This window comes from Empidonax traillii, unplaced genomic scaffold (assembly GCF_003031625.1).
Source record: "Empidonax traillii isolate 1590-97213 ecotype Southwest subspecies unplaced genomic scaffold, ASM303162v1 scaffold87:size1256882, whole genome shotgun sequence".
NCBI classification, from domain to species: Eukaryota; Metazoa; Chordata; class Aves; order Passeriformes; family Tyrannidae; genus Empidonax; species Empidonax traillii.
The window spans coordinates 1,094,193-1,118,032 of NW_020955280.1; the positions used below are offsets into that span (position 1 = coordinate 1,094,193).

The 23,840-nt window shown below is 50.6% G+C and overlaps 4 protein-coding genes across 4 annotated transcripts in view; 2 read left to right on the forward strand and 2 right to left on the reverse strand.

Moving 5' to 3' along the window:
- Positions 1-6: 6 nt before the first annotated feature.
- TRAPPC4 (trafficking protein particle complex 4) lies at positions 7-1,822 on the reverse strand. Its single transcript, XM_027881429.1, has 5 exons — positions 1,594-1,822; positions 1,297-1,471; positions 1,113-1,216; positions 892-1,018; positions 7-485 (listed from the first exon to the last, which is right to left on the reverse strand). The coding sequence occupies exons 1-5, from the start codon at positions 1,766-1,768 to the stop codon at positions 407-409; spliced, it is 660 nt and encodes a 219-aa protein (XP_027737230.1). The 5' UTR covers positions 1,769-1,822; the 3' UTR covers positions 7-406.
- Positions 1,788-3,729, forward strand: RPS25 (ribosomal protein S25). The gene is made up of 5 exons (XM_027881430.1): positions 1,788-1,905; positions 2,063-2,158; positions 2,562-2,745; positions 3,138-3,236; positions 3,651-3,729. The coding sequence occupies exons 1-4, from the start codon at positions 1,903-1,905 to the stop codon at positions 3,230-3,232; spliced, it is 378 nt and encodes a 125-aa protein (XP_027737231.1). The 5' UTR covers positions 1,788-1,902; the 3' UTR covers positions 3,233-3,236; positions 3,651-3,729.
- Positions 3,730-4,262: 533 nt separating this feature from the next.
- On the reverse strand, positions 4,263-7,165 carry CCDC84 (coiled-coil domain containing 84). Its single transcript, XM_027881313.1, has 10 exons — positions 6,876-7,165; positions 6,618-6,783; positions 6,473-6,535; positions 6,245-6,309; positions 5,982-6,087; positions 5,601-5,631; positions 5,127-5,210; positions 4,784-4,916; positions 4,366-4,464; positions 4,263-4,309 (listed from the first exon to the last, which is right to left on the reverse strand). Exons 1-9 carry the CDS (start codon positions 7,163-7,165, stop codon positions 4,419-4,421), a joined length of 984 nt encoding a protein of 327 aa, XP_027737114.1. The 3' UTR covers positions 4,263-4,309; positions 4,366-4,418.
- Positions 7,166-10,626: 3,461 nt separating this feature from the next.
- The window catches only part of BCL9L (BCL9 like), a 63,784-nt gene continuing 50,570 nt past the window's right edge, over positions 10,627-23,840 (forward strand). Inside the window, exon 1 of the mRNA XM_027881433.1 lies at positions 10,627-10,659. The gene's annotated coding sequence lies outside the window, so the exon portion shown is untranslated. The remainder of the gene's footprint in view (positions 10,660-23,840) is intronic.

Consider the following 23,840-nt stretch of genomic DNA (forward strand, 5'->3'; position numbering starts at 1 on the left):
CAAGCAGCCATTCACCTCGTTAATGAACACTTATTACTTCTGTATAGAAACCCTCTGCAAGACCGTAAGTTAGAGCTATACAGAAAAAATACATATGTACAATTATGACAGGGAAGAAAACCACTGAGTTTGGTAAGGCCATGGACCTGCACCTCCTTCACCCAAGTGCAGTGGAGCTGCAACAGCAGAATAAGCCCCTGTGGCCCAATGGAAACAGCGCTAATAAATCCGTTTAACGTAAGTTTCACAACAAAGGTGATAAAATGGTATCCTAGGAGATAATGAAGCATGTTTTGGGGATGTGCAGTCTCTGCTGTGGAGGGGAGAGCTCCATGAGAGGCCAGCCAGGAAAGAGAGAGGCCCCACTCTTCAGAGTAAGGAGTCCGGGCAACAGGCAAGGCTTTTTCTATGATCCAGGTCCGAAAGGTCCAGCTTTCTCTGCCACCTCCAGAGCAAGTTTCAAGTTCTGATCAAACAGCTCGCACCTGAAACAGTCAGAAAAGCAAAAGGGATGACTAAAGCTAAGAAAGGATCTTCACATCCTTTGGCTCTGCATCCTTCAAGGAGAGATCAGGGAAGTTATGACACAACCAGCTGTTGCTGAGCTTTGGCTTGGTCCTTAATTAAGATTAAAGCTCCTTGTATAGGCCTGAGTGTTAAGTTAGGACAGCAGAGTGTGCACCAAGGAAGTGTACCTCCCACTTCCCTGGCAGAACAGCACCAGAAAGAGCTCAGGTCAGTGTCCTGTCCCTGCAGCAGTGTGCTGTGGCTTCCCCTTCCCTCAGCCTTTGGGTCTGCTTCGCTACTTAAGGGCTGTCTGCATTTGTTACTGCCCAGGCAGAAAGCAATGAGGGGTTGCAGCCAGGTTACTAAAAGTAGGCTTCTCCTTACCTGATTGGCATCTCCAGGGAGTAGAAAGGATTCTTCAAAGCAAAGTCAGAGTAAATCTCATAGATCTTGCGGAGAAGAGCATCTATCCCTGTCTGCCTCGGGTCAGCAAGAACCATGAATTTGATCCCTAGAGCCATAATGCCAGGAACATAAGGAAGGCTGAGCACAGTGACAGCCCTGGCACAGCAGAGTGGTGCTGGGTGCCTGGGGCCGGATGGTACCTGTCAGCGTCTGGAAGCAGTGCAGTTTGAAGGTGTCAGTCTCGAGCATCTCGATCCCGGAGCTCCCAACTTCGGGGGACAGCTGTGATCCTATGGCGAACAGCCTGTGGGGACAGGACCTTCAGCGTCCCTCACCGCCCCTGCCCGTGGCATCCTCATCCCCTCACGGCCCACCCTGACTCACGAGTGGAACATGGAGGCCAGCATGAGCTTCTCGTTGGAGGAGAGGCGGTGGCGGCCGAAGCGGATGGACACCGGGTAGTTAGCGGCGTTGCCAAGGAACTCCAGCACATCCTTCCCATCCGCCGTGAAACGCCCATTGACCTCGGTGCCGTTGATGGCGAGTACGGCGTGACCCACTGCGGAGACAGCGTGGTGGTACCAGTCAGTCTGTCAGCCACTCAGTCAATCTGTCACTCGCTCACTCACTCAGCCCTGCCCAGCCCGGCTCGGCCCGCCCGGCCCTCCCTGCCCGCCGCACCGCGGATGCCGTCGCGCTGCCCGAAGGCGACGACGACGCGCTCGTCATGCGGGCGCAGGACGAGGTCGAGCGGGAAGCTGAACGTCTTCTCGGTGTCGGCGCGGGGCGCGTAGTGGTCCAGCTGGTAGATGAGGCCGCCCGCCTTGTTCACCACGTAGACGCTGAAGATCGCCATGGCCGTCCCCCGGCAGCGGCCCCGCCTGTCCGCCCGCCCCGGAAGGGACGTGCCGCCCGCCCGGAGCCCGCCCGCGCCGCACGCCGGGCCCTTCCTTTCTCGCCGACATCTTGCGGAGCAGCCGTACCCGCACCATGGTGAGTGGGGCCGGCCGGGGCGCGGGCGATGGGACGGGCCGGGACCCCCTAGAGCGGCGCCGGCGGCTCCTTGAGAAGGGCAGGAACTCGCGCGGGGCTTTCCGGGGGGAAGCTCCGTGCCCCGCCGCTCATCCCCACCCTTCTCCCCACCTCGCAGCCGCCCAAAGACGACAAGAAGAAGAAGGACGCGGGCAAGTCCGCCAAGAAGGACAAGGACCCGGTCAACAAGTCCGGAGGCAAAGCCAAGAAGAAGGTGGGAGTCGGCGGGGCCGAGGGCTCGGGGAGCGGGCGGGACCGCAGGCCTGGCGCGGGCGGCGTGGCCGGGCCTTGAGCGTGGGTGATGGCCGGACGGGTGCATCGTGTTGTTAGAGGAGCAGTCCTTTCATCTGCCAACAAGTTGGACGTAACGGTGTTGACCCCGAGTAGCAGAAGGCTGTAGTCCTTTTTTTTGCAGATACTGTAGGTATTTGCAACATTTTCGTTTGCAAAACGTTTCGTTTACAAAGGCCATTTTGTGCATCTCATTAGTACTTTAACCTGGGATGTGATATGGAAACATTCGATGGTGCAGTTCTTGGGGCATCCTTGAACTCGATCTTTTGTTCTTGTTTAAAAGATGGCTTATGGGGCATTGTTTTTTTTCTCTTCTTAAGTAGAAGTGGTCCAAGGGGAAAGTCAGAGACAAGTTGAACAACCTTGTCCTGTTTGACAAGGCCACTTATGACAAACTGTGCAAAGAAGTGCCCAACTACAAACTCATCACACCTGCAGTTGTCTCAGAGAGGCTGAAGATTCGAGGCTCCCTGGCTCGGGCTGCCCTCCAGGAGCTGCTCAGCAAAGGTGAGTACTCAAAACTGGAAAAACAGAAAGCTGCAGGTGCAGACTTAGCTATTTTCTTTTCCTTGCTCATTTAGCAGGTTTCCTGCAGCATCTGAACTGTTCCATGTGCAAATTGGCCTGGTTTTGGGGAGCCACTGCCTTAGCTTGTGTTTCAGAAGCACTCCAAAGTATGGGGCAGCAGTTCTGCATGCAGTGGCGTTGCTGTACCAGGGAAGTGCTCCCAGAAGGACAGGCTGTGATGTAACTGCTGCCTGATCAGAATGAAAGCCTTGTATGAGCTGCTACCCTCTGGTATTTCATCTTGCACGTTGTATTGCCTGTCTAGGAGGGACTCAACATCCTTGGCATCTGTGAGTACGTGCACGCTCATGTAATTTCCTTCTTTTTCGTAGGTTTGATCAAGCTGGTGTCCAAGCACCGCGCCCAAGTGATCTACACCCGAAACACGAAAGGTGGAGATGCGCCTGCTGCAGGGGAGGATGCATAGGGAGGTGAGGCTGGGCGCTGAGGAGGAATTGAGTTGTGCTGTCAGAGCTAGCAGACAGAGCTGGGTTGTGCTGTCCAAGCTAATAATTGGCTACGTGCTGTGTAGCAGGCAGCTCTCATGTGGCTGGGGGGTGCTGTTCTTCCAGATGGTCAAGAGTATGTTGTTTGCATTCCGAGTGACATTCTGAGGAGATGTTAGTGGAAACATCAGTTCTCCAGAATTAAAGAGCAATTTGTGATTCTGTCCCTATGCCCATCAGATGAAGGAATGTGAGCTGCAGGGTAGTGGACATGTGTCCTCCCTGCTATTGCAGGACACCATGGCCAAGTGTTCCTGCTGGAACAAAGCTGTCAGACTGTCAGCACTGTGCTACCCTGCTTTGACCTGGTTTTCTGATTTGGGACTTCTTGCTTTGCAGGTTCTCCAGTGACCTTATCAGCAATGTGTCATATGTAGATGCACGTAATAAAATTACTGATAAAATTTTTCTTTTCCAAGAATGTGTACATTTCATTACTGATGCATTATTGATAGTGAATTCTGGTACCCGTCATGGTTGTTGTCCTCTATCAGCCAGTTTTTGCCTTTACACATAGTTACAAGCGTACTGCAAACGTGCTTTTATATTGCAACAAGGGAAAGAACTTTTGCATCACCTACAGCAGCCAATTCTATTAGACCACGTGAAACAATGAATGTTAGAATTAAGGAAAGCAATGTAAATTGGCACCTGGCATTAGTTGCCTGCAGAGTGGCCCCTGCATTTGAAATGAGTTTCAGTTGGTCGACAAACACAGGAACATTTAAAAAAAAAAAACCTTTATTTCTCAAAAAATTCATTAAGGAGATGTCACACTCCATGACAGTGAAGGCCACTGGCAACACCTGTTTTATATAATAGGCTTTCTGTTAATGAAGTTATGGCATCTTCAGGAGCCTGTCCTTGCTGGCAGGACATGTGTTGTGTAGCTTCAGATTTCATAAGTGGATGTCCAGATGGACATTGCATGTCCTTACAGTGTAGCTCTCAGTAACAGTACTGAGGTCACCCTGCCTTCAGGGGACCGAGCACAGCTAAGTGTATATTAAACATGACCCTAAACTTGGCAGCAACACCAACAAAACTGCAGCTACCTACAGTCCATCTTTCCACAACAGAGCTGCATCTTTGGTGTTTTTCATCTGATCACCTTTTTTTCTTTTTTTCCCCTGATTCGGTTCTAAATTGATGCCTGAAAGAGAGCATAAAAGTCAGATTTCAGCAGCCTTTAATTAACACTGCCTTGAACAATTAAGACAGAGCTGTGCACAGTGTTTTAGCATGGGAGCTCACTCAGTATTTTTGTTATGTCAGCGGGCAGTAGCAGTCTCTCCACATTGCTGACACAGGTCTGGCACATTAAAAGATGCCAGTGGAACAGTACAACACTACTCAAGCGGCAAGACATCTTAAACTTGCTGCTACCATGGAGCCTGCTCCAGGAATAGCTTGCATGGACAGAAGCCACAAACCCTTCACTTGGCATCTACCTGTGCTGCCCTGAAGCTCACCTGGACTGCCACCTCCTGCCATGATTCCAAACCCGCCCAAAGGAAGGGAGCCAGCTGTCGCTTGTCTGAGAGGTATGGTCAAAGTTGGCACCAACACGTTCCGGCGGGAGCTTTTTCAGCTTCTGCTTCTCCTCTGAAAAAAAAAAATCATAGAATCGTAGAGTGGTTTGGGTTGGAAGGGAACTTAATGATCACGTGGCATGGATGGGGACACCTTTCCCTAGACCAGGTTGCTCAAAGCCCCAAATGTTTTGTTCAGCAAAAGTTTTTCAGTCAAATTGCTTTCAGTTCTCCAGTTCGGTAAAGTGACTAAGGTGAACTGAAAGGTGTGCAAGCTGCTCACTTTGTCTGAGAAATTCCTCGTAGGAAGGTCCAATCTCTTGTTTGGTTCCATCTTCTTCTTCTGTTAGCCATGGAGGTTTTGCTCCTAGAAGTCACGGGGAACATTTATTTAGCCACTGAAGTTATCCTAAACTGAGATAGGGAAAAGCACCTCCTCTTCCCCCATCCTTCTGCTCAGCCTACCAAGCAAGCAGCAAATGAAAAGTCAAGTCTGGGTGTTGTAAGAAAAAGGAGCTGGTTTCCTCAGTTAAGGCACAGCAGATCACACCCTAAGTCTTACACTTCCCACAATAGCAGTGGTAACAGAATTTTCGTAACACAGAAGCATTTTCTTCTCTAGTATGTCAAATATTGCCAGACGAGTGAGCATCTCCTGGTTATGCTGCAACTGCTTCAAAACTGCTTTAAGTTATCCCTGTTAAATATGCAAGCCAGGAGACAGCAACCCAGTGAGTTGTGATGGAGATGCGATTACCTGTGTGGACATTTCCTTTTCCTTCTGCTTCCTGTTAACAGAAACATAAAATGCTAATGAGAATCTGATGTTTAAGAGTATCTTTGAACTGAAGGGTATTGTGTGCCTTCCCTTCCAGAAACAAGTTTTGTTACAGAAAGACAGAGAGAGGCTGTTCTGTACTTTCTTTTAGGAGCATTTGGGGTTTTTAAGGCCTCATTAGTGAACATTTACTTAATGAAAGTTAATAGAGGATAACTGAAACTGGACTAGCTACCTGCCCAAATCTACAAAGCTGTTTTTTTCATGACAGAGACTGCACCCCTTGTTCTGCTTTCTGACACATGCTGTAGGAGAACCGCAGTTAAATTGAAGTCACACTTGTTAGCCAGTCACCCTTACCTGGTGGCCAATGAAGGTCAGAGACTGTCCTGATTCCATCCAGAGTAAGTCAGGTCCTGTCTGCATCCCACTCAGGCCGGGCTGCTCTGCATCTTGAGGGGTGTCCCTGGAATAGAGGCTAGTGCTTACTGCAGTGTAGACAAAAATTTGCCAAGGATTATAAGATCCTAGTGGCAACAGCGTCAACTCTGGCAGCTGCTGCGACCGCATCGGGTGCTTTGAGTAGGAACACCTCAGCTATCGCTAAGGGAAGCAGTGCTCACCGTTCAGGTCCTGAGGGGGGGCTGCAGACAGAAGGTCCTGCACAACGTTCTGCCTCTGTTTGAAGCTGAGTGCGATTCAGGAAAAAAAACCAGTATTTCTGGTAATGAGCAAAGCCCCCACCCAGCTGCCCCCAGCCCATCCCGAGCGCACCCGGTTCCAGTAAGGGCGCGCAGTGCGACGCCCGGTCCCTTCCGGGGCGCAGCCAGGGCAGGATACAGCTCACCGACCTGGAGCGCGGCCTGCACCGTCTCCCGCTGCCGGCGCTCGGCCTCCCGGATGTCGGCCGCCATCTGCGGGAAGAACGGGGGTGAGGCCGAGCCGGGCCGCTGCGGGGGCGGGGCCGCGGACGGTGCGGGGGGCGGCAGGCGGTACCTGGCGGATCCGCTCCTCCTCCCGCCGCTGGTGCTCTGCCAGGGCCTGGTCCACCGCCCGCACGAACCGCTCGTACTCCTCAGTCGGCACCAGGCACCGCTCCTGCAGCGCCGCCTCCGCCCGGTTTTCCCGCCAGAACCGCGCCGTCTCCCGCCGATGCTCGGGCCTGCGGGTACCAGGACACCGTCAGCGCCCGGCCAGGTGCCGCAGCAGCCCGGCCTGCGGCAGCGCCAGCCCGCCCGGTCCCTGCCCACGCACCCCGCCAAGTGCCGCAGCAGCCCGGCCTGCGGCAGCGCCAGCCCCCCGTGCCGCCCGTCCCGCAGCACGCCGCGCCCGCAGCACGGGCACCAGAAGCGCCCGTCGTGTTCCGCTGGGTCATAGGGCCGCACGGCCGCGTCCACATCGGCCGCCGCCGCCCGCGCCGTCGCCGCCGCCTCCTGCAGCCGGGCCAGCGCGTCCTGCAGGCGACGGCGGTGCCCCGCGCTGTAGCGGTGCCGGCGGCCCGTAAAGACCGTGCGACGGCACAGCCCGCAGTAGTGCACGGCCATGGCGCGGAGACGCGAGCGCAGGCGCGGCGGCAGATCCAGCCCCCCTCGGAACGGAGCGGAGCCACCTCAGTGCTGCCATCCAGCGCTGCGGGCCCCTCACACCGCGCTGACCCGACCCGGCGATGCCAGCCGTGGCACTGGCAGCCGCTTGTGTCTCTGCGACGTGTATCTCATGTCCGGAGAGGGGCAGCGAAGCTGGTGAAGGGTCTGGAGCGCAAGTCCTACGAGGAGCAGCTGAGGGAGCTGAGGTTGTTCAGCCTGGAGAAGAGGAGGCTCAGGGATGACCTTATCACTCTCTACAGCTCCCTGAAAGGAGGTTGCAGCCATGTGGGGGTCGGGCTCTTGTCCCAGGCAACCAGCGATAGGAGAAGAGGATACAGTCTTAAGCTGCTCCAGGGGAGGTTTAGGCTGGACATTAGAGAGAATTTCTTCACAGAAAGGGTGATTAGATATTGGAATGGACTACACAGGGAGGTGGTGGAGTCCATGTCACCTGGAGATGTATAAGGAAAGACTGGACGTGGCACTTAGTGCCACAGTCTAGTTGATATGGTAGTGCTTGGTCATAGGCTGGACTTGATGATCTTGAAGGTCTTTTCCAGCTTAATGTTTCTGTGGTTGCTGCAGTGGCTCAGGTGACATTAACTGCACAGACACACCCTCGTTTGTTCCCTTGTCAGGGAAGCTACCGTCCTAGTGCATTTACACTTGGTCACATCACTTTTAACATATCAGTTCTTTGCACTCATGGGCATGCAGGTGAAAGTAGTCCTTAGGTCACAGCGCTCATACTTTCCACATACAGTTCTTGGGACACTGCCTGTGGCAGCACTTTAGAAAATAGGCTTGATTTGAAAATACGTGGTACGTGTTTCAGGTGAAAGGAGCCCAAAGGAATCATAGGCCAAACAGAGAGGGATAGGGGAAGAGGAACGGAAGTTGCAATTGTTACTTGGGCCATAACGACTGCAGCATTCACGTCTGCTATGAATGGGTGGTTGCAATACATACTCATACTATTCACCCACTCGCCATCACACTTCTACTTGGGGCACAGCAGAGGTAGGTGACACATATGGAAATAGAGAGGCTTCAAATCAAAATCCAAGTCTTGGCTTAGTACCAGCAGGAATTAGATTTCAGACTCTACATATGTTGAACATGTTATAGGAGGATGCAGGTTATGCTCATAGCAGAGGAGCACATCAGGGACTTGTTGCTCGTCTGAGCAAGGAGATTAACAGAAAGAGGCTGGTTTTGGCAATTTCTGGAAAAGGTTGTGCCATAATATTAGTGCCATGGTGTTGGGAGAATCTCAGCTTAAAAGTGAATTCTGTGACCCTTGCATCAAAACTGTGGCTTTGAATTGTTTGGGGGTTCTTTCTGCATGAAAGAAAAAGGGAAGGTGCTTTTCTCCACTGCAGGCTTGCTCTGCTGGGCTTGGAGCCAAATGTTCCTGCACTTTTTGCTGTCACTATTCTCACCCTTTATGCGTTTTGAGATGGGCTGTTGAAAAATAAGCCAAACACCAGACCAAGCTCTTCTTAAAGAGAAAACCTTCAAAGGGCAGAGAAGGATCTGGGATGCTCAGTTTTGCCCCTTCAATAGTGTGATAGTTTACACTGTATCAAGGTTTGCTTAGTTCTTGTTAGGTAATCAGTATGTCTTTGGTTTTGCTAGATGCAAAAGACTACAGTAGCACAACTTTTTCCACCTTTGTGTGACAAAATCCAGTTGTTAGTGGAAACAATGTGATCCCTGTTAGAACCTTCAGGTGTGAGCAGGACCTACTCAGTTGGCTGCTTTCCTCAAAAACTCTGCACATCCCAATCAAAGCCCTTTTGCCTTCCTGAGACTGGAGTCTGGTATTTGACTTGGGATGTGTTGCAAACAATCTGGCTACTATAGTTTAATAATTTACCACATATCACTTGACCTGCTGCACCACAAAGTTGCTTTTCGCTTTCTGCCTTGAGTCAAACTCTCACACAGTGGTGTGCACATCAGCTGAGGCATGGTAGTTCATTAAGCTTGTGATTATCTACATGCATGCTCACACAGACACCTCACCTACCTACCTAACCTTTGGTAACTCAGAAATAAGCTTACTCCAGGGGGCTAGACTGGATGCAGATATGTTAATAATCTCAGAACAGTGTGAGTATTTGGAGGGAGAGGGAATAAAAGAAGTCCTGCAATAGCTAGACCTTGCTTGCAGATGAAATCTCTTGACCTGCTTGCTCTTCAGCCAGGCATGGCTTTTGAAAAGCCTGTTGGGCCACCTGTGAGGCACTATTGAGTAAAAGACAGATGAATGTTCCAAGTGATGGACTTGCCCATGGGAAGACATGGTTCTCTGTGCCACTTTGCAGGAGATGCCCTGGGAAGAGCAGCCTGACAGAGCTGGAGGAGGATAACTGGAGCCCATGGCTTGGCCACCAGAAGCCGTGTGAGCTGAAATTTTGCAGTGAATTCTCCTGTAGCTTGCTTAGAGTCCGTGGCCCTTGAGTTGGGTGGGGGCTCTCCAGCAAAATCTGCTATAGAGCAGCTTCAGTTGATGAGAGTTTCCTCTGCAGCTGATCAGAGTTTCTTTTTTCCCATCTTTCCCCAGGTTTCTGTGTCCTCAGAGAAGGCTGTACTGGTGTGTGGAACTGGTAAGTAACACCAGGGAAGGTGGGTTGGGTATAACATAATTTGATAGTGTTCCACCTAGAGAAGCCCTGAACAGTTGTACTTAGACCCTTCCTGAAAAAAAAGGTGTGAAAAGAGCTTGCTAATATTTCCTGCCTCTGCTGCAGCAATGGAAAGTATTCCCCCACGTGGTAATGTTTACTTCTTACTAGTAGAGATTTGAGGTGCTGCCATAACAAACAGAGGTAAAGCAGGAACTGAGCCCTGTGGTCTGCCTAGTCTGTGCCATGGAGCAAGACTGGAAACAGAAGTGCTGGTTTCCAGCTTAAAGCCTGTTTTAAACAGGTATGTTTGCAACCATGAACCTTTCCATTAGGTATAGGGAAAAGCTATAAAAGCCTGTGTGTATCAGGCCTTAATTTTGCCTTTGGCCATTCAGTTGCTGAATCCCAGTCCCACTGGTTTGTATGCTGTGTGTTCTGGGTGAAAGCATTGTAACCTCTGAGCTCTGCCTTGCTACCCCTGCTTTCCCAGGGGAAAGGGATCTTGGTCAGACTGATACAGCTAACTTGTAACAAATAAAATGTAAATCTGTCAATCTGCCAATTGTTAATCTGCAATTATGCCTTATGGTTTATGCAGGGGCTCATGCTTGTATCCTAAAGCCATCTCAATTTTTGGTCCCCCTTCTAGCTTTAGAAGGTGGAACAGAAGATAGAAGAGAACCCGTTGTCACATGCAGAAGGCCAAAGCACTCAGCCTCTTTGTCTGCATCATGAAGGAAGCTGAAAACACAGAGAGGTGACAAGCTGGAGGTGTCTTGGCTCAGAACATCTGGATTCTTCAAAGTCAGCTCTTTTCAGGTGAGTGTTACCTGCACAGAAGCCAATTAATGGGATAGTTTAACTGAAAACCTGTCTCACCTACTCCCACACACCTTGTAAGCACAATAACTACAGGGAAGCTTTGTAAGGCTGCAAGTTGGGGTCGGGGCAAGTGCAGTTCTCATTTCTTGCCAGTTCCCATTTCCTGGTGTTTCAGATTAAAACTGACTGTTTGCAAATCATGAGAAAAGACAATTGGGATTCAAGGCATAACTACAGGTGTGGTCAATTGCTTCTCAGGGTGTCTGATTTTTGTGTAAGGTGTAGGCAGATGCCTTCAGCCAGGCTTATGGCTTCACGTGAATGTGCTCTGTGGAGTCTTCTCAGCAAGCCAGAGACACTATATTTGCTCCTGTTTCTGAAAGATGTTGGATGCAAGCTTGCTCTCTTCCCTGAAGATAGGGCAGCTCTATAACTTGCTTTCTGACTCAGAGTTGTTACTTGAGTCTGGCTCATGGCTGTGGCATTCTTCAGAACTTGAAAGCTTTGAATTTGTACAGAGTGACATCTGCTTTTCCATGGTGACATCAGGATATCAAGCATATCATCTCTTGTCTGGGCTTTGCCCAGCTGATTGTGTTTTTTTGGAAGCAAACTCATTGGACTTTGTGGGGACCCTTGTGGGTACTGGTCATGCCAATCAGCTCTGGGGTTTATATATACTTTTTTCCTGTAGTAGAGTAGAGATTAATTTCCAATTAAGTAGTTAGTCTTTTTTTCTCCTCTTCCCAGTACAGGGTGTACGGTAGGTGGCTTATCCTTGCACAGGGCCATTCCTGCTATGTTAGTATTGCTTCAGTTCCCTGTGCTGCAGAGTGGCTGATGCTGTGACTGTAATATAGAAAGAGCTCCCAGGATTTGCATGGGCTGGGGTTAAAAACAGTACTTTCTGTTAAAGAGAAGCAATGGGGAAAGCACAGGTGGGCTCGAAGATAGGGAACATGAGACAGGAAGAAGGCTGTGACTGGTTGCTCTATTGGCATGGGACCAGGGGCTGTGTCAGGGTGCCTTGTTATTCCTGCAGACGCCTGGTGTGTCTCTGCTACCATAGGTAGGTGCTGCTGTCATCATAGCTGTTCGTAGCCTCCTTGGGATATGAGAACACCAGACGTGTACTTGGTGAGCCTCATAGCCTTTTTTATTAGCCATATTCTCTCTCAATGGATACACTATTTTTCTGGCAGGGGAAAGGCAGCCTCTTACCCCCCACATCCTCAAATTCTGTGAAGTTGCAGTAAAAGAGCTGAACTCAGGTCTCTGTCCCTCCTCCCTGATTTTTAAAACCACTTCAAAGGTGAGCTGGAGGACGATTGAAGCAACTGGTTCTGCTGGGCTCACCGCCACTCACCTTTCGTGCCTTTCCCCCACAGAACAAAGCGCAGCATTTCCCTTTGATTTCCCTCTTTGAACGCCATAGGGGACAGAGTCTGAAACGGCCTATGACTTTTTTGGTGTCTCTGCTCCGGTGCCTTCCTGAAACATTGGGTAGATCAGAACAGGACTCCAGGGAGGGGACTTGGCTGGTGGCTAAGTTGGCTGTGTGTGCAGGCTTGCTCATGGGATGCTCTATCCCTCCTGGGCGTCACAACCGGCATCCCCTAGGTTTGCAGGGAGGGTGAGGTACTGCGTGCAGCGAGGCGAGAAAGGAGCTGTGAGTCGATGGCTTTGACTGACACATGTAGGGGTTCCAGAGCCCAGCCTGGCTGTCCCTGGCCAGCAGTATGTGCCACCTTCCGGCACAGATGCTGCCCGAGGGAGGGGTCTGCCCCGTTCGCCATTTATTTCTGCCAAGAAGAGATGGTGAAGCGAGTGCATGCTGCCAAAGTCTCCTCCTACAGGGGAGGAGAAAAGCACCGAGTGCTGCAGCCAGTGCCCAAGGCACAGTCTGCTCGCCGTCTCTGAAAGGGGTGCCTCGTACTGTGTCACAAGTTTGGGGCTGGATGGAGGGGAGGGGAGGAAAGCAAGGCTTGTTTTTGCAATGTTTGTTTGCTTTTCCAGACCTCCTCCTGTGCCATCAGGACCTGAGAGGTATGCAAAGCTTTAACACATAGGGCTGTGCAAACAGGCAGTATTGCAGACCATCCCTGCATCATGTGAGAGTGATGAAGACCACTTAGTACTGAATCAATAGCCCCAGCTCAGTGTTCCAGAGCTCTCTTATCAAAATGCAAACAGAACTTGTCTCTGCTCAGCTCGCAAAATGATGGGATTGTGCTGTGCAGCTTCACAGCACACGTGGTATTCAGTGCAAGTGCTGCAGGTCATGGCTGCAGTGCTTGGAAACAGTGGGACACTGACTCAAGCAGGGAGGAGTGGTAATAAAGCAGTAGGAATTGGTCATGTTGAAGGAAGTAGCAGATGACAGTCTCGGGTTAAGGTTAATAAATCTGATCTCTGTTTTTCTGGTGAAACATGCCACATATAGGTGGTGTCACTTTTATATGTGTTGTGAAGCTGCAGAATCAAAAGGAAACCTCCTTTGCCTGCTGGTTCAGAGCTGGGCTGGATACCTATACATGGCTGCTTATGTGACAGTGCTGAAAATGCAAATACATTTGTGTTTGTATGTGTTTCACTTCTTAGCCCCTAGGTGCAAGAACTGATGCTGGAATCACACTCAGCTGCTTATAGCAGGGTGACCCATGAGCTGGGGCATAAGCCTCTGCATAAGAGGATTCAGCCTTGCTTGTCCTGTTCATGGAGAGTCACTGAGATTAGGAGGACCATGTCAGTGAAAGTTTAGTCAGAAAAAAAACCCTTCTCTTAGTGCTACTGCTTGAAACAGGGATATTGTATCTTTAAGGCACCCCCTTCTTATTCCCTTAATACCTCGAGGCCTCTGAGTGATTCTGGAGAAGAGGATCAGTGCAGGAGTTTAAGGCATCTTTCCCTGCCCTGCTGCACTGCTCACTTGCTGCTCCGAAGGCTGTGCTTTGCTGTTTCCATGGAAACCATTAGTTGCTAAGCGACCGGAGCATCGTCTGTGCTGAGCCCTCGCATCTAATTATCCCATCACGGTGGCTGAGAGGGGCTTGGGGGGGATTAACTCCTCTACCATGGCAGATCCGTTGACAACACTTTAGTCACATTTAAAGGGGCATCGTCTCCATTCTGCCACACTTATCAACACTCTCTTGCTTGGGCAATTAGCTTGGCTTTCTTGCACTGTGTGACTGTGAGGAGGAATAGAGTTTTCTGCAAGCAGCAGACACACTGTCTGTGTTCATGGTATGCTTGCTGCCCTTGCATGGAGCTCTGCAGGGAGCTCTTCTTTCTGTCCAAATTACGCATGATGCACTTAGCTGTACATTTGGATCATGCAGTCCTTGCCTTGTGGACTGTGTCTGGGCCATACTTAGAGTCATTTCGGTTGCGATCACCCTGATGCTGCCCTTATTGCCTCGGTCCCAAGAGCCTGATGTCATGTCTGCTCTGTATCTGGGGTATTGCTGATTCTTTAGAACTCGACAGTGGAAGAGGTGGGCAGCTTGCTGTCTTCTGTCTGCCTGCAAACTAAAGCAAACATGGCATATTTTGGTATTCAGTTTGGTATTGCCTTATGGCTTGCTGCTGGGAGGGATAGATATTGTCTTTGAGGAGCATTGAAAGTCTGAGGGGTCAAGTAACAACTAAGGAAAAACCTTATTTCCTGGACCTCTGTGAGTTGACAAAGCCACCAGCTGCCTGGTGAATTTTGCACATTCAGATAAAATAGTCAATCTGAGAGCTAATTCTGATTTTGAGTTTCCAAACACAGGGTCGATTCAGCCTACCTGCCATGACAGATTGCATCTGAGTGGGGTTCCCAGACTTGTGAAGAGAGTGGTAATGGTTTGAGTGACCTTTACACAAATGCCTGAGTCTCATGAAAACCTGACTGCACCAGTCCATGCTTTGGTAAATTGTATCAGCTTCTTGCCTGTTCCCATCAGAATGCATAGGGACTGATTCATCAGTTTTCACTTTCTCCCTGGAAATAGTTGCTTTGTGGTTTACTAAGGTGATTGCTTTTCTAGTGGCTGAATCAGTGAGAATGGGGGATGTATTAGAAAGTTTTCCTTGTTTTTTGACTGCCTTAGTCTGTGAGCCAGCTGAGTGTTACTGCAAAGCTCCCTAGCAGTGTTTGCTATGCCTTGTATAGACAATGAGGATACATCTTCAGCACAAGGGTGGCCCATCCTTACCTTTGAAAACAAGAGAATCTGTAATACCTCCCCAAACTGACTTTGTTTCTGTACGCACCCTTGAATTGTAATGTCTTTCACTGAAGCCAAAACCTTCAGGCACTATCCAGCCCTGGAAATATGTCATGCCAACCTGTTAGGACTGCTTCCACCTCTCTCCGTTGGCACAGGACCAGAGCATGTGGCTCTCCAAGGGCTGAGTGACCGGGGGCTATGTGGGATGGGCTAACTTGGGAAGATGGAGCAGGTGCCCCCCCCCTCACTCTCAGGGTAGACAGATGATGGTGATTATTATTAAGAGCTCTCATAATGATCTCAAGGAGGGGCAAGTTCAGGAGAGAAACATTTTGTCATGAAAACGGGAAATGTAATTAAAGTCCATGTTAATTAAGAGATGGAGGGGAGAAATAGATGGATTTCTGCCTGAAGTCTCATTGGCATCATCATCAGTTGGGCACTTTGCATAATCGACAAGGAAGAAAGGCTTTGGAGGAGAGGCATGAAAGAGGGAAGTTTTGCACAGAGGTTCCTGTGGCTTTGAGTGGAGTACAGTGTCAAGGAAAAGCTTTGTTTTCCCTATCCAAGCCTGGGAAACTGAAAAGAGGAATGGTATCCACAGCCTTTTGTGTTTGGTTCCTTGGTGTAAATTGGCTATGTCAAGACTCAGGAAGAGACAGTCCAGGCCTGATGGCCCATGAGTTTTTCTCTCTGGCCTGTCTAGGCGCCTCCCTCTTCCCTGCATGGGGATTTTCAGACCTTAGAGCGTCAGCCCAGTGCACTCACCCTCTGAAAAGAAGTGCATGTGAGAGAGTTCCTGAGCTCCTGTTGCCCCATCAACAGTGGGTGTCCTGGCCAAGCACAAGTCTAGGGCAGCTCCTGAGACAGCAAGTGAGGATATCACACAGTATTGTGCAGATCAAGGCAGCCGCAACCTGCTCCTCTGGAAATGTGTAAGATGTCTAATCAGCTGCAGGTCCCTGGTGGTTTCAGATGCTCTAATAAGGAGTTTTATGCTTGCTTTTTTCTCTCAGGTCAGGAGTCAATGAGATTACAGCTCTGCTGCTCTGACAGGGCAGGTACAGTGGGAGAACCTCACAGGTTTGGGTCTCAGACTTTTGCCACACAGGACAGATCTGTGGAAGCACATTTGGAAATTACATCTTCCCTCTTTGTAGTGAGGACTAATGTATTTAACAAGGGGATCCTCCCCTCCATCAGCTGTGCCAGAACCCCATTACCACAGTTTGGAAAAAGAAGCTGCTTTCTACACATGCCTTGTGTGAAGCTGAAGCAACATATGGGAAGTGGGGTGGAAATGAGCAGAGGAGGCGTGACTGTAGGGGAGTGTGATGTACCTGCCTCTGAGAGTGGATGGCAGAATTTGAATGCACATGTGAGGAAAGAGGATAGTGGTCCACGTGTGTCTGAAGCTGTTTGAGGGAGTAGAGGATAACTCTCCTTCTTTGCAAAAGTGAGAAGAAGGTTGTCTGCATGCAGAAATTAAGGGAACTGCTCAAAATGTAATTTGCTGTGTGTTAGGGACTCACAGGGATCAGGGGAAGAAAGTATGCAAGCCTCTGACTCACGCACAATGTCCCAGAGTCAGGAAGGAGTAATCTAAAAGCTGCTTGAGCCATGTGCTGCATGTTAATGGGGGTGGCAGTGCTCACAAAAATGCTGCAGCCCAGCTCCTGCTGCCCAGCTTTGCTACCAGTGTCGCTGCTTCCCTGAAAAGAGCAAAAGGGCTTGTGCTGGTGGAGAATGCATGAGGACTTGTGCAGAATGGTTAGCATGCCTCTTCACACCATCCAAAGCCAGGATGTTCCTTCTGTACCCACGGGTTTCTCAGTGGAGAGCAGCACCCCTTTACTCGAGCAGAACGTGGCATCAGGCAGAACCAGGGCAAAACTTGAGGAAGTGTGACACAGCTCTTGTCTGTCAAGCACAATGAATTTGATTTGTAAGATTGTCTGTGTCTTTCCTGGTGGATGAACACTGTGCTGGAACAGCAACCACACAGCACCATTGCACAGTAGTTGGGACAAAGAAATTAAAGTGAGGGAATTTTGGAAGATAAAAAGTCACTGCTGAAGTTGGAATTTGGCCAGAACACTGAGTTGAGCAGCCAGACTTCCGGAAAATGTTGAGGGATTTGTAGTGGCTTGTTTGAAGTATGGTGCTCAAAGTATTGCGGTTCCTTCCACGTGGCTGGCTGGGTGGGAGGTTTCCCACTATTGGATGGCCAGCAGTCTTTGCACTTTGCTCCCTGACCTAGAAGTGGAACTGAGGAATGTCTCGTTCTGTCCACTGGCCTATATGGCATCCATGCTCTTCCTTTTCACTCTTGTGGTCTTTGATTTTCTTTTCATTTCCTTTTGGCATCTTGGGGCTTAAAGCACTTCCAAGAAGAATTGACGTTAGGAGAGCAGCAGCTGAGGAAGCTTGCCAAATGCTCTACATTGGCTGACAGCTCTTCTCAAAGCCAGATGGTTACCAATTAAAGGGAGTCAAGTATGGAGCCTGCATTTGGCCTTTCTATTTGTTTTTCCTTCCTCTGATGAAAAGATTTTGTGACCTTGGAGGAAGATCATATTCCTATCTTTCCTGGGAAGTCCTGCTGTAGTGCTTATAGTCTGTGGTGATCCCAGTGCTATTTGCTGGGTGCAGGATCTTTCTGAGGAAGCTGGCTCACTGTTTGCTCTAAACCCAAGGTAGCTGCCGTGGGAGGTAGAACATAAATGTAGCTTTAAAAAGAAAACACAAAGTGGGAGAGGAAAATTAAATACTGGGAAGAGCTCTTCTTGGAGATTTTCGTCTGGACCTTTCCTTGAAGCCTTGTATTGTCTCTTGCCATCCTTGAGGAACTTGTCCTTCAGCCTGCTGCATCTTTCACACAGAGGAATCTTGGGCCATCTGCATGCACACGGGCTGCTCTATGGGGCTTTTCTGCATGGTACTGGGAGGTGGATGGCTGGGAAGATTAAAGGCAAGCACAGCATGTTTCTCTCTTTATTTTCAAGAACATTTGGTTTCTAGAGCCAATCTTAACAGATGCACTGTCAACTTTTAGCAGTTCAACCTCGTGTGGAAGAACTGGGTATGAAGAAAAGTGTATTGGCAGTAACAAACACCTCCCACTCAAATTCATGTCCATGAAAAGTGTAGCAGTTTTGTCACAGTTAAATTCCAGAGCTGTGGTCCTCCATTGCTGAAAGTTTGCTCCTCCCCTCTGCCACTGCCCCTTCCTCCTTCAAATGCAACCTCTTACCCAATTTAAGTGAATATGGCACAGTTACTTAAGCAACAAAGAAGCAAACAAATGACAATTCTTGAAAAGGTAGTATTGCAATTGTTTGCAACTTTCTGTTCACACTCTTAATCTGTGAGGCCAAAGCACAAATTTTCTGGACAAAGAAAAAGACAACAAAAAGGTGACATTGAAGAGCTTGGAGCAGCATCTCCTGCCTGCCTCTCAACCACACCAAGGTCATCACGCCACCTTTCCTGCAGAAACAGGTAGGAAAAATCTCAGCTACAAGGAAGAGCACAGTATGTACCACCTTGGTGCTGGCTTCCCAAGTTGACAGAGACAAGAGAGGCCCTTGGGGCAAGCAGGCAGTCTCATAGACTCACCTTGTCTAGAACTCCTTTTCATAGGTGTGGATGAAGAAAAGACCAAGCTAAAGACCACATGAGTTGAATTACCACATCTAGTACCTATCAGTCTTGCCGTATTTCCCCAGTTCCTCCCTCTAACCACTGCCTTTATCCCAGTTATCAGAAGCCTTGCAACTTCCCCATCCTCTGACAGCCACAGCGTCTTGTCCAAGATGGAAAAGGGGGAAAAGGGAAAAAAGAGTTTTTCCAGAAGCCAATGAATAGCAACTGTGAACACAGTTCCCATGGTAACAGCAGGATCCAGGGAAAGAAAAGGGAATGTAAATCGGATTATCAGGGGGATGAACAGGGAGGAACAAACAAACCAGTTGCATCTGCCAGCCCAGCCAGGCCGCTCAAACACCACCTGCACTGTGTGCCCAAGTGCTGAATCCTCTTCTTGCCTTAACACCTGCCCAGAGAGCTCCCTGGGCAGCACTTCACACTACTCCAGAACCACCCAGGGAGGCGAGGTCCCCACAGCACAACAGAGCTCCTGAAGGAGTCCTGCCTTCCCACACCCCCAGCTCAGAAACTTTCCCTGGAGTAGAACAGTCTCTCTATAATTGTTTTAAATATATTACTTTCACTGTCTGACATCTTGAACATAAATGAGGAGGAGGCTTAAAAATGCTCTGAACATTAAAAAAAAATCAAAGAGAAGTAACTTGTGAGGCCCAAGACCTATACTACTCCACCCACAGGGGAGAGCAAGTACTCCACCGTGACATTCTAGCAAGGACTTGCACTCTCTGGAGCAAATACAGTGAAATCAAGGCAGCTTTCAGTAATGCCAGGAGAAGCACAGCCACCGCAGCATCAGAAGGACTTAAACCAGCAAATCCAACAGCAGCAGAGCCTGTTCCAAGCAGGGCTCCTGGGCTTGGGAACAATCATCTCTGCCTGAGAAAGAACTTCAGCATCTGGGCTGCTCTGTAGACCCAACTCTCATAAGCTGCTCGCTGCAGACTCTGATGATGATTCCCAGCCTGGAAAGGGTCAAGGCTCAAAAACACCTCTTGGGGTTTTGCTACTTCTTTTCATCTCTGTTATATTTCCTCAAAGACAGAGATCAGCTGTCTGGATCTGGCTTGATCTCACAGCAGAGCCCGGGGTCACATTCTGCAGCACAGATTGCCTGTCTTTGGAGGGACATACAGATTTGCAGTGCTGTGCTAGAGCCCTTTTGGAGGCAGGCATGAATATTTCATGACAGGGAGAGGATGTTTCAGCAGCACCACACAGATGTGGATTTGCACTGTGCTGTGAGGGACAAAGGAAGACAGACCCAGGTCAGCACTCTACAACTCCCAGGCAGTCCACTGAGAAAAGAAGCCCCCCAAGGGTAAAGGGATCTCTTGGGCCCACCCACCTTTTTTTTGCAGGGCCAGCTATACAAGGAGTCACAGGTGATGCCAGCAGCTCCTGCACACCCTTACCATCCTTCGCCTGGCAGCAACATCCCAGCAGAGAAAACTGCAGGTTGGCCTGGCCTGGTGGGGGGGTAGAAGTGCAGCCCTTTTGGTCTCCAGGACATCCCCAGTACCATAACACTCTGTAAGAATGCTGCACCCGTCCCAAAATACAAGATGTAACCAAATGGTCATTCTTAACTGGAGCCCAGGTTTCAAAAGAGGCACAATATTCAACTGGAAACAGAAAAGACATCTCTTGGGGGACTGGAGATCATTTGGCACAAACTGTATTGATGTGATCTAGTACTGAAGTGGATTCCTATATGCTGTCCTGGTTCAAATCCCCCAAAGTCCAGCTGTGCAGCAGTGATGCCAAGAAGTGGATGCTGATCTTGTTACCTGTGGCCAGACATGAAGCTCTCCTACAGCCCCGGTGTTGCCTCCCACTTGGGAGATCACTTGGTTCTTGGTCTCTACACCTTATTAACAGCAGTTGTAGAGTGTGTTAAGGTACCTATTACACAGGTATTCAAGAAGGGCCATCTGTGCAGGAAGGCATGATCTTATGGTCTAAAGGACATAGTCTTAAGGTGTGCCAGGGGAGGTTTAAGTTGGGAGAATTTTTTCAGAGAAAGGGTGATTAAACTTGAAAGAGTGACTGGACTGCCCAGGGACATGGTGGAGTCACTGTCCCTGGAGGTGTTTAAGGAAAGACTGGACATGGCACTTAGTGTCATGGTCCAGTTGACATGGTCGTATTCATAGGTTGGACTCAATGATCTCAGAGGTCTTTTCCCATCTAATTGATTCTGTGATGCTGTGGTTGAGGCGCCAGCTGTACACCACTGCTGCTGGCAGGCATGGTGGGTTTGTATCTCCTTGTATTCTAGTGTGGAGATAAGGATGTATTGCATGCTGCAGAAATCCATTTCCTTGCTTCTGCGTCTGGATGTTAAAGATCCGTTTGGCATTTGTCACCAGAGCCACGGTCTATCCTTTTCCTCTTAATTAAAACATTCCCTTCTGCTATGCATACGCTGTTGTTCGTCATGCACAGCCCTGGAGATGCCTGCATCTCCTTTGCATCCTCTGAGGGAGGAAGGGGATGTAGTAGGGGAAATACAATAGTAGGGAGAATATAGTAAGGCAACGTGTTTTCTGGTGTTACTCGTCCCCGCCCGCGCCCACCAGGTGGCGCCACTGCGCCCCGCCGCCAGCCCTGCGCCGTCCGCCGCGTCTTGCGGGAGGGACCCGCAGCCCCCGCCGCGTGTCCCCTGGGAGGGTCCCACTGCCCACGCAGCGAGGGATACGCGAGTGCTCCCAAGGCTGGAGCAGCCAGCCCTCTGTGTACAGGCGGCAGGTACTAGCACGAGTGTTTAATTAAACGCTGACACTGGAGAGGAGGAGCGTGGGGAGAGGCAGCCAGCCTCCAGCACCCTGCTCGCCACTGTGGCAAGGGCAAGCTGGGGTTTGAGAGTGCCTCTGAGTCTGTAGAGGTGGATGCAGAGGGCAGTTTGTATGGAGAAAGGTGGAGGTATCTGCAGCATGATAAAACACTGAACAGATATGCAAGTGATACGTAGCTGATCACGGACGGGGTAGTCTTGGCAAGGAGGACCTTTTTCTTATCCTAAGTTCTGTGGAGTCCTTGCAGCAGCTGGATGAGATGCTCAGCATCTCTGGCCTGGGAGTACCATCAGGCCCTATGTAAATGCACATGTTTTGGGAGACAGAGGTACAGATGAAAAAGGGCTGGGTGAAAACCCTAAGAGCAGAGTCTGAACACACAGGTAGAGCCTGTGGCTTCACTCGGGTAGTTACCCTCACTGGAGTGCACATGGGCCTAGCCAGGCAGCTGTGTGTTGATGCAGGTGAGTCTGGCTGTGTCAGCCCTTTTTGCCAGGGTATTCCCTGCTTTCCTACAAAACAGGTGTGCACCTGAGATGCTGTGGGAGAGGCTCTTCCCTGAGCTAGAGATTTGTGTGGTTGAGGCATTGCAAGATGCACATGACTGTCTCAGGAACAGCGACTGCATGGTGGGAAAGGGGGTTTCAAGTGGTAGTCCAAGTTACCACCAACACAAGTTCTTGTCATGCTGGCAGATGACACAAGGCAGCAGCTTGCTAACTTTTCCTGTTATGACCCAGTTTACAGAGGGATGATTTCAAGTGACCCCAAATACTAATAGAGACATTGAATAAAATTGAATTTGTGTCAGACCTGTGACCTCTCTGAAAACTCTCCTGATCTCTGCTCTGCAACTCGCTGACACAGGCTCATGTGTTTGCAGTGACCAAGCTTCCAGGAGTCCTCTGGAGATGAAGGCACTGAGTAAATAAATCAAAGGGAGGGATTAGGCCGTTCCTAGTTCTGCCTTACCGTGACTGTGGTAGTGGTGACAGCAAAAGCTGTTCTTGCACCTTTCTTGACTATCTCTTTACACCCTGCTACTATGCACCACAGATTGGACGGTGCTTGCTCTACAGCGTAGCTCCAGGGCTGGCGCCCGTGTGCCGTGCTCTGTTCCTACTGCTTGAGGTTGTTCAGGCTCGTGCGTGCCTACAGGACGCGTCTCTGCCCTTGCACAGTCGCCAACACCCATCCCGGGCACATCTGCGCGAAGATTTGCCCGTCTGCGCTGTGCGTTTGCCCACGCACGTGTGCACGGGTGTGCGTGTGCTGCGCACGCCGAGGCTGCCAGGGGGCCCTGCCGTGCCAAGGCCCGGGCTGGCGGAGCGGACACGGAGCTCCGTGTCTTGTTCCACCAGAACCGACACTCCTCGCTGACCGTGGGGGGAAGGCTCCTGCCTGCGCGGCCAGCGGGTGTGCCCCGGGTGGGAGATCCCGCCGTTCCCTGCCGACACCCCCGGCTCCCGCCCGCCCGGGTTCTGGGCGAGGGCTCTGCGTGCTTTGTGTCGCCGCGGCCGCGGAGCCAGTCCCGCTGCTCAGTGTTTCCAGACCCGCACTCGGCGGAAGGCGCCGTATCAGGATAAGAGTCCCTGCCGCCACCACCCGCCCGCTCCTGCCAGCCCGACCCTGGGGGCGGTGGGAGGCGCCGGCTCCGCCGATGGCCGCATTTATCACGCTGTGGCCTTGCTAAACGATTTAACCCTTGGCGCCCCCTCCGCGGGCGCTGCCGGCAGCGGACGCGGTGCCCGGCCCTTCAGACTGCCCGCTGGGCTCTGGTTCTCCTGGCCCTACCGGGTGGCAGGGACAGCAGCTCCCTCGCAGCTCCGGCACCAGTAAACCTCAGTCTTTTCTGGGTTTGCTCCTTGGCAGGGCGTGCCCTGGACAGCAGCAGTGTGCCGAGACCAGGGACAGCCATGCCAGGCCCCGTGCGGAGCAGCCCAGATACAACTACAGCAGGTAGCAAAGGCTATCTGAGGCCAGGCACCTGTGGTAGGAGTGAAGCTCATCTCCCTTGCCAGGATTCCAGCAGCATCAGGACTATGTGGACCTGGGATGAACTTCCCCAGGATTGCAATGAGGTGTTGGGAGGATAAGACTGGCGCTGGGGCGTAAAGGAGTCACAAGAGGGAAAGAAGGCTGGAAGAGCTGTGTTGTGCCTGCACCCGTACAGGTGTCCTTAGTGCATCAGGTGTTGCAGTAACAGCAGGGCGTCCAGGATCCCAAGTCTTGGTGTCTTTGTAATCCTGGAACCGTGTCAGGAGTTTGTCTTTGCTAGATGAGGTTCTGTCAGCTATCCTATGGCTGTAGCAGCATATTTTCATTTGGAAAGAGGATGTCTCAGTTTGATTAAATTCTCCCTAGGTACCGCAGCACAGGCTGTGTTTTGCCTTTAGGATTGCAGCAAAGGAAAAGCCCAGCGTAGGGAGGGGGGCCAGTGCCCAGCTGTGGCGTGAGGATGCTGAGCAGGAGACTGTGGCTGACTGGCTGGCTGCTT

Coding starts and splice junctions, on each gene's coding strand:
- CCDC84 (XM_027881313.1), bottom strand. CDS start 7,165: ATGGCCGTGCACTACTGCGGGCTGTGCCGTCGCACGGTCTTTACGGGC. Junction 6,310..6,472: donor CGGTGCAGGCCGCGCTCCAG/GTCGGTGAGCTG, acceptor AATCGCACTCAG/CTTCAAACAGAGGCAGAACG. Junction 6,088..6,244: donor CCCCCCTCAGGACCTGAACG/GTGAGCACTGCT, acceptor CCTCTATTCCAG/GGACACCCCTCAAGATGCAG.
- TRAPPC4 (XM_027881429.1), bottom strand. CDS start 1,768: ATGGCGATCTTCAGCGTCTACGTGGTGAACAAGGCGGGCGGCCTCATC. Junction 1,217..1,296: donor CTGGCCTCCATGTTCCACTC/GTGAGTCAGGGT, acceptor CTGTCCCCACAG/GCTGTTCGCCATAGGATCAC. Junction 486..891: donor TCCCTGGAGATGCCAATCAG/GTAAGGAGAAGC, acceptor TGACTGTTTCAG/GTGCGAGCTGTTTGATCAGA.
- RPS25 (XM_027881430.1), top strand. Junction 2,159..2,561: donor GAGGCAAAGCCAAGAAGAAG/GTGGGAGTCGGC, acceptor CTTCTTAAGTAG/AAGTGGTCCAAGGGGAAAGT. Junction 2,746..3,137: donor CCAGGAGCTGCTCAGCAAAG/GTGAGTACTCAA, acceptor TCTTTTTCGTAG/GTTTGATCAAGCTGGTGTCC.